Below are 8839 nucleotides of genomic sequence, written 5' to 3' on the forward strand. Positions count from 1 at the left end.
TATTCATCTTATTATAGTTGGCTTAAAGCTCAAATGTTAATTGATATAGGCATTTGTTGCAAGTCATCTTTCCTCAGCTCATCAACACCTGTCATGCAGCTATGAGGTCAGCCCTGGGCTCATAACCAAAAATCATTTTGAAGTGTGTCTGAAGCAAAAATGCAGCAGGTGACTTCGAATTTTCCAGTGACATTGTGCTTCAGCTTAACTGAACCAGGAAAAGCTTTGGCTCTGTCTGCCACCAGCTAAAAGCCATGAATCTGCTGCTCAAAGGTGAAGTCTCGATGAAGGGATAATCTGCTGTTCCACATGAGAAGTGGAAAAAGCACAAATAAACACTAGACTTCATAAATACTACTGAGTCATTTCCTTAGCTTGGTCCTAATATATAGACACAACACTCCCTGCAACCTATCACCCACACACCTGCACACAACATAAAAACTAATAATCAAATAGAATAATGTGTTCTTTAAAAGGATTTAAGAATCAGAACTATGGTTTCTAGGTCTTTCGGGCACTCTGGAAAAGTCATTTGCATGTGTATTTTTCCTCTCTCTTACCAAAATGTGGATACAAGACTTTTGATGTGTTTTGAGCTACTTCACAGATGCCACATTTCCAAGTACACTGGACGTCACTAGAAAGGCACACAGGCACACTTAGAAAGGCAAAGTAAACCACATCTCAAATTAGCACCACCCTGCGGGATAACAAAGGCCTTACGCTCAACCACGGACCCAGTCCGAATGCCGGCATCCCTTTGGCACATGGCCAAAAGTCTTATTCTGCACTGGTTGGGTTAAATTCATCAAAGGTACATGCTGCATTCTTTCCGAATGTCAACCGCCAGAAATCTGGAAATCTGATTCTGCTGCTGTATGATACTAGTAAGAGGAACTACAGATACTTTCAGTGTGGTTTGCACTGTGAGACGAATCTAATTCCAGTTTCTTTCCAAACGGAATCATTCCCAAACAACGCTAATCCAATGTGTGGAAATCCTTATGGTTGTATATCTTATAGACTTTATTGATGTTTTGAAAGTGGGAGAACCAACTTCTATAGTCATGATGATTTTGTAGTGAACATGTCAAACATTAGCTGTAAGAATTCATGTAACCTAACTGTTTTTATGAAAGTACATGCTACCCTCCTTCAACAAATATTCTCATCACTGTGTTTAAGAAACCTTCAACTTCCACTGTGGTACATAAAGATGAAGAGGCACCTTGGGAAGAATAGTTGTTTTGCTAATGTTACAAGTGAGGGGTTTTAGGATTGTGCCCTTTGGGACTATATAGAGTAACTCTGACCCCTCGACCCTGACCTCTTGAATGGTATTTTCAATGACCAGACAGGGTCGGCGCATGAAAGGTGGGAAATACCGACTTAATGTGTGGCAGTACACTGAGTGGATGGGTGGGAGTACAGTGGGGCCAGGAGAATCACATAGGCCACTAAATGTGAAACATGGCAAGGGAGTCATATTCCCACACAACTCAATTAAAGCTTTATGGACCCGGTGCAGTAAAGGCCAACCATTAAATTGAACACCCTCTGAAAGCATGTTTCTCCTATGGCTTCCCTCAGAGAGGACTGGATTCATTGGTGTAACGTAAGTTTTTACTGTTGCATGAAATGTAATTTTCATTAAAGACTTTCATTCTGAGGTTTTTAGAGCAAAACATTTCCTTCTGGACCTGAATAAAATCTGACGAGAGGAGACCACAGAGGACACTATTTTTCCTTCCCAGTGCTGTGGTCGGCTCTATACGATAACAAAGCAATGTGGACAGAAATACCATGTTTAATGCAAACTTCACATTGGCAAGAAATGAGCAAACAGACATAATTATGTCAAAATCAAGGTGCCCTGTACTGCAAAGGCCCCAGAGTAGTTATGGTCTATATAAAAAAAAAACATATTTCAGGGCTGAAAAATACCCTGTGTGAATATTTGTCATATTTAAATAAACTTTAAACCTGGGGCAAAAAGGTTTAAACATCCATTTAGGCCCAGTTTGCAATTTTTGTGTTTTGCATGGACAAATTATAGCTTGCTTCTAAAAAGCTAAACCTTCTCCAAAGCTGTTTAATTCAGTTCTTCATGACCTAAAATACAAATGCCTGCATTTCACATACACTTGCTGCTGTTGCGATTCTGTGTTTGTTTTTTGGTAAATCAGTTATATTTTTAGCATTCTGTTCTATGTCAAAAATGCAAGCAATTTGATTAAATAATGACATGTGAATACTGCCAAGAGTGAGAACACTTGTGGCAGGCCCAGTCTTCTCATTTGTTTGTGTATGGGATTATTAATGAAGGCCTCATTTATGACATGGCTAACGCTCCACTGTGTCTCTATCTGCTGCCCACATTTCTAACTGTCTGAATGATAGATCACCTTTGTCATGAGGACTTGGACATTTTACATACCACTGAACTGAACATCAAAGAACTACATGTAATGGGTGTGGTATTTAGAGTTAACCTGACCTAGTTTGCAAGGCCAGTTGTCCAGACATACCTTAAGCCTAGTTGTAGTCTAAAAGGATTTTCAACAAGGAATCTCCAGCTACAGTACAATTTAGTCCCAGACTAGGATTAATTAACAAAAGTAAAACAAAACAAAACAAAACAAAAAAACAGGCCCCAGAGATGGCAGTCAAAGGACAATTTCAAAATCAAAAAAGGGACGATGCAGGGATGACATATATCTAACCACTTTTGATGGAACAGTTTAACATTGAATATGGGAGAAGATGCTCTAAAGCTAACGGACTACTTACTGAAATCAGTGCTTATAGAATTACCCATGGTGCACTGATATTGTTTGATACATTAGATAAAAGCAGAACTCAATAAATAATTTTTTTTTTTTTCAAATAATGTACCCTTAGGGCCACAATGGTAGAAGATCATATATTTTTTCAGAATAAATACAAATAATTCATTTACAAATAAAGTGGTTATGATGAAAAAAATACATATAAAAATCTGAGCATCATACTTCATGTGCTATTGCACTGAAATGTACATTGGACAAACAGCTTCAGAACCACTGAAAATGCAAAACACTCTCATTAAAATATTTATTTTTCCCATTTTTTTTCAGACAACATAAATATAATCATATATATACTTTTTCCTCCAAAATAGCTCTTTGAAAGTTCTTTCATATAAATAAAAGTCTTCATTGGGAGTTTGACTCTTATCGACAGCCACAGCCCTCTACAACCATGTCCTGATAGTTCTTGAGAATTATTTTCTCATTCTCATCCACATAGAGCAGAGAGATGGGACTGAGCTCTGTGGGCACACAGCACGCCCGGGGGATGTTGGAGTTAACGGAGTTCACCAGAGTCTGCACGATGGCGTGGTTCGTGGAGTTGAGGTGGTCTGAAAGTGGGAATGGGCACTCGCCATGGCAGTAGAAGGCATGATAGCCAGGTGGTGCCACGATCCACTCGTTCCAGCCCACTTCACTGAAGTCCACATAGAGTGGGTGCCGGCGACAGTTGGCGCGCTGTGGCTGCTTACGCCGCTGCTTGGGCCCACGGCGTACCTGCCGCTTGTCTCGGGGTGACCGCAGAAGAGCCATGCCCTGACCATCATGGCCATAGGTGACCAGTAGTGGGCGCACCTGTGCCCATGAGTCCCCATCCCTGTGCAGGGAGCGGCTCACCCTTACATGCCTCCTCCGGATCCTCTCCGTCTCCCTCACATCCTCAGCCTCAGGTGGGTGGACCACCTCCACCAGGAGACCATGGTTGGAGTGCGATTGGGCCGCCCAGCCTGCCACTGCCGAGCTCACGTCAAAGCTCTCCCAGCGCGAGTGCGAGTCCTGGACCAGCCGAGTGTCCAGCAGCCTGGTGAGAGTCTCCTCAGAAGCTGACTGGGCTGGCCTGAACACCTCAAACACATTAATGCGATGGAGGCCCCCCGTGATGCTGCTGTTGCTTTTTGTCAAGTCACTGAGCACCTGGTGTCGGAAGATGCGGAGCTCGGCGCCCGTGATGAGTTCCTTCACTGGTATGGATGTGAGGTTGAAGAAGAGTTCCTGTGTAGTCCTTTCTTTCAGGCTGCTCAGGGTTTCCAAAGCCTCTGCAAGAAAAAATAACTTGTTATAAGTTGTTATAAGTAGTCACTTGTTATAAGTTGTTATAAGAAGTCACAGTGGTTATCTAGTTCAGTTACAGACAACTGTTTATATTGTTAAGGTTACTAGAATTTAGGAACAATTCAGTGTCATCACTTTCTAAATCTATGGCTGTAACCTGACAGGGCTGATCCTTCTCGGTCAACCACGATTGCTTTAAGGGATAGTTGGACCAGGTGTTGCAATTAAAGGCACTTAGTGTGGTGGTTGTGGTTGTATTCAAGCAAAACATGGAAGCTTTAAAAGTCTCCATTTAAAAAACGGTTGTAATCGTCACATGAAAAGCCGTCTTTTTCTTACAGGACTAAAAGACAATCTTACACCAAAGCACACTTAATCTCTTTAAAAAGGAGATGCTTTGGAAATTCCATTCTTCATAATCCAGCCTATCTGCTTTATAATCACCTAAAAATACACGCATATTTCATTTGATGTGGGAAAGTACTGCTCCTTCCTCCATGCTTTCTTTCTTTCTGTCCTCCACCTTGCCTTTTCTCTCTCTCTCTCTCTCTCTCTCTCTCTCTCTCTCTCTCTCTCTATCCTGTCTGAGGGGGAGGAACTCTGTGAGCGTGTTTGGGCTTGTCTGGAACAGGCAGCCACAGTTATGAGTGTATCAACATTCCTAATTTCTGTTTGTGTGTTATGCCAAAACAAAGAGGCAACAGCTAATGACAAGTCATATGATTCAGGCTGTGCAACCCTCCCGTCACTAATGGTTATGGATACACAGAACAGAATGAAACATTTAACACCAAATAAAGCTCATATAAACTATTGATTTGGCAGAAATCTATGTAATTATATCTATATTTATATTACATGTAATTTGGTGACACAATTTGACAATGTGAAAATGTGTCCTATTATTAAAATAAGATGACCTCGAATGAACTCCATGACCTGAATGTACTAATTTAAAAATGCAAATCATTGGGTCCAACCATGTGGAGCAGTGGCATGAGAGAACTTGGTGTATTATAAATGAAAAAGAATTTCTGACAGTGAATATGTGTAGCCTCCCACTGAGATGCTGGCAAATGATCAAAGCTGTAGTTCGCACTATGTCAGCACCACCATTGAGTGTCATCCACATGAATCCACATCACTGTATGAGGCCTCCCACAAACCTTAAGGACTCACTTTTGAACACCCCTCTAAAAACATCATGTGTCTTTTCTTTTACTACAGACTGGCAATTAACACATCAAAATGAATATTCAGATGGCATAAAAAAACACTAATATGCCATTTATACTGTGTATAGTTCATTAAATTTATAACTTGTTTGGGATTTTAAAAGCAGTTCCTCAGGTAAACATTTCACATAAAATAAATTTTACTTATTCAAGGTGTGCTACCAAGCGTGGATGAACGCATTACCAGTACTCATACAGGTTACTTCGTTAGTTATCAAAAAGGTCACAAACATTAAATCAGAATAAGAGTATTTGTTACATTCAATTTAGACAAATAAGAATAAGAAATGTAAATTCAGGAACTACTTCTTTGAACTATATGCTTAATAGACAGAATCACGTATAAACAGAAAAGGCTACCTATATGTAGATCACTGGTATGGTGATTTGAACAGTTATAAAAAGTTTGAAAAGATATACAAGTGATATCTAACGTGATGCTGAAAGAAAAGAAGAAATACCTCCTGCTGGCTTAAAGGTTTATGCTAAAAGGTTTATGCTGATAAGTCTCAAAGGAAATGCTATCATGGACTTTTACCACTATATAATACAAGGATTCCTAGGGCGTGCCTGCAGCACAGTGTCTGGAAAAATGTTCTTTGAGCATATGTAAACTATATTGATTATTTTCCAAGAGGTTACAGTCAAGATAGCGTTTTTTCTTATTTAATTGAGAATCTCCAGTGTAATACTTACTAATGAGTACATCACACATTAGAAATTACCTAATGTGCTCCACACTTTATGAATTACATAATGTGTAATTTCATCTTGTATCAGGAGGAATTATTCACATATAAGGCGGAAAATCAATGGTTTTAAAAGAGCGTAGAGCCTCCGACACAGTAGAATTTACTGCACAAATACTTCGGTGCATGCACAGGAAAATATAGATGCGCTGCTTTACAGATAAAATGACGTCTTACCTTCGTGATGAAAACTTCTGATTGTGTTCGCTCTGCTGGCTGCACGGTCCGTGTGTTTTCCCATGGCACTTCTTGGCCGCCTAATGTTCTGGTCACCATTTTCAGAGTGCAAATAGTAAAGATCCAGCATATACTGTGGGACCACCGCTGACTTGCTCGGTGTAGGTCTCCGCTTCAGTCCAAACATATTTAAGAGTCGAAGCTCGAAGTCGTTGAGGAAGCTTTCCGATTGCTCCGGTGTCTGTTTCCCCGATTCGCTGTATTTCCGTCGGTCAATTTCGGGAATGAGTCCAACTGCACCTCCCAACAACACCTGACCAAGCAACAGAACCATGAGAGAGCGGACCACGGCGACCATGATCAGTCAGTTCCTGCGGGAAGAGGGAAGAGGTGTCAGAGCTCCTGCCCCGAGCTCTCATCAGCAGCAGTGCTATGCATGTAAGATCTATAGCCTGATTAAACCTCTAGCCTATTCTCCCCATAAGATAAGATGCAGATGTTTAGATCTGAAGGTGTTTTAAGCTATACATCGCGCTTTAAGGCTTGGGACGAAAAGGTTAGGGGTAATATCCCCGCCCGCGGGCTATAATAACCGCAATAAGAGATTGATCTGAACTAAAACATGTACTATCACGGACAAGAGACTACAGCGGATGTCAGACAAAAAGAGGATGAAACGGGAAAGCGGAGAATCAAAGAAATAGTAGAAAGAAAGGAGTCTCGAAGACAGCAGACGTTGAGTCTGCAATTAAGCAGAGATGAGAGGCAGAGTCCGGGTGGGGGTGTAGACGAAATGTAGCATGTCTGCATGTTCTGCCTTTAGATCATGTGAGGCATAAAAGGAAGCTCTTCAAAAGAGCACCGACAGGGACGGGCTGAAACTCGGTGCGGTTTCAGTCTCAGCGCGTGTGCCAGCTTTACCACTGGATAAGAGGACCGCGAGAGTGTGTGAGAGACAGAGACACAATTTGAGCTACAGGTGGTCGACCAACGCCAAACACCTGTAGTATAAAATGTCAAATAGATAAAGTGGTATCTAATAGAAGTTTTAACAATTATCGATATATTCAAGCATCTTAAAAACATAAAAATGTCCCTCACACATTCTCAGTCACTTCGTCACTAATAGCAGCCTAATTCGTTAAAACGTTTCATTACCAAACAAGGAAGCGCTGTGGTCGGTAGTTATTCCAGCTGGAATGTCCTTTAAATTCCTCATCAATTCATGTTAAATCCACACTGATATTTAACGTTCTCGAGACAATCGCCGCAACCCAGCTCGCCTCTTCTTGTTCATACTCGTTAAATACGCAGGTCGAATAGGTTAGGAAATCAAGTTATTTTTTGTAGTAAAAAAGGATTATCAAGTCAAATGCAGACGTCCGCGCGAATGTGACTTGTGAAAATGAAAGATTCCTTGCTTGGACATTTTTAGGTAAGCTGTTCGCCCGGGGAAGTGTGGAACTTTGTTTAGAGTCCGAGGAACAAGCTCCGTGTGTGCCGCGCGCTGTTGCTTCAGCCGCAGGGACTGGCGCGCGCGCTCCCCGGACCCCGGACTTTTTGTCGTTCAGTGATGTCACTTAACGTAACACTGTCATCATGTGTCCTTTGTAAAAAACAGTCTCTTCGACGTCCAGAGGGTTGCGACTGTAGTCTTTCTTGTGGAGAAAAAGAGGAAAATCTTTGTAATGCGGTTTTTTTTTCTAAGTTGCAGTACCTAATTGTTTTCACTTACACTGAACAAACACCATTTAGAACTCTTGAGTCATCTTAACATCTTTGTGTCATGTTTGCTTTATTTATGCACGGTGGTATAATAAAGGTGAAAAAGGAAATGTTGATATTACAAATGCATAAGGATAAAATGTTTGCGAGAAACGATGTATTATCTAAAGCCGCTCCGTAATCTTTACAGAATGCGTTAGGAAGCTAGAAACATTAAACGTTTTAAATTCACACGTCACTGTTCGACGATTAAGCCAATCAGACAAGAGAATGTTAACGTAACGACCGTTATAGCCGGCAGTGTTAGATTTGAAGTTTCTCTAGAACACCAGGCGTGTATCGTTTTGTATTACTCGCTCTGTTTGTTAGCGACGTTATTTTACTGGACTATTATTTCTGGTTGGTAATTCAAGAGGAAAAGGACTTGCGAATAGTGCAAATGAGCAAGCTAGTTTGACCACCTATAATTTCGGTTCAAGAAAATTGTGTCTTCAGACTAGATTGAAATTCACTGACAGATCTGGGAAATGTAGACCCCCCCCCCTGTAAAAGTATTCAGCAACATTCAGGATTGTCACTTCCTCCATTCTTCTCAGTACTGGAGTTTCCATAATTCAAAGGTTTCTAGGTTCATATTCTAATTGTGCATAGAATATTATGACACATAGAATAGGCGCAGTGGCAAGTTTAGTAGTAAGGCAGAAAGTCTTAAGCTGTTGAAAACATACATGACTATGTGCTAGGTAAACAGCATTTATGTTGGAGCAATCAGCATACAAAAAAAAAACAACTTATTGATTACAGGTATTCATTTCAATTACATGATGAT

The 8839-nt window shown here is 40.8% G+C and overlaps 1 protein-coding gene across 2 annotated transcripts; it reads right to left on the reverse strand.

Annotated features, from left to right (window-relative positions):
• Positions 1-1798: 1798 nt before the first annotated feature.
• Positions 1799-7796, reverse strand: bmp2b (bone morphogenetic protein 2b). Of its 2 annotated transcripts, XM_027031541.3 has the most exons (3): positions 7444-7796; positions 6286-6656; positions 1799-4108 (listed from the first exon to the last, which is right to left on the reverse strand). In XM_027031541.3, the coding sequence occupies exons 2-3, from the start codon at positions 6641-6643 to the stop codon at positions 3216-3218; spliced, it is 1251 nt and encodes a 416-aa protein (XP_026887342.2). In that variant the 5' UTR covers positions 6644-6656; positions 7444-7796; the 3' UTR covers positions 1799-3215. The 2 variants fall into 2 exon arrangements, with proteins under 2 accessions (XP_026887342.2, XP_026887421.2); XM_027031620.3 differs by lacking the exon at positions 7444-7796 and having other exon boundaries at positions 6286-7434.
• Positions 7797-8839: the final 1043 nt, after the last annotated feature.

The sequence above is a fragment of the Electrophorus electricus genome, chromosome 7, assembly GCF_041902795.1.
Source record: "Electrophorus electricus isolate QZ-2024a chromosome 7, ASM4190279v1, whole genome shotgun sequence".
Taxonomy (NCBI): Eukaryota; Metazoa; Chordata; class Actinopteri; order Gymnotiformes; family Gymnotidae; genus Electrophorus; species Electrophorus electricus.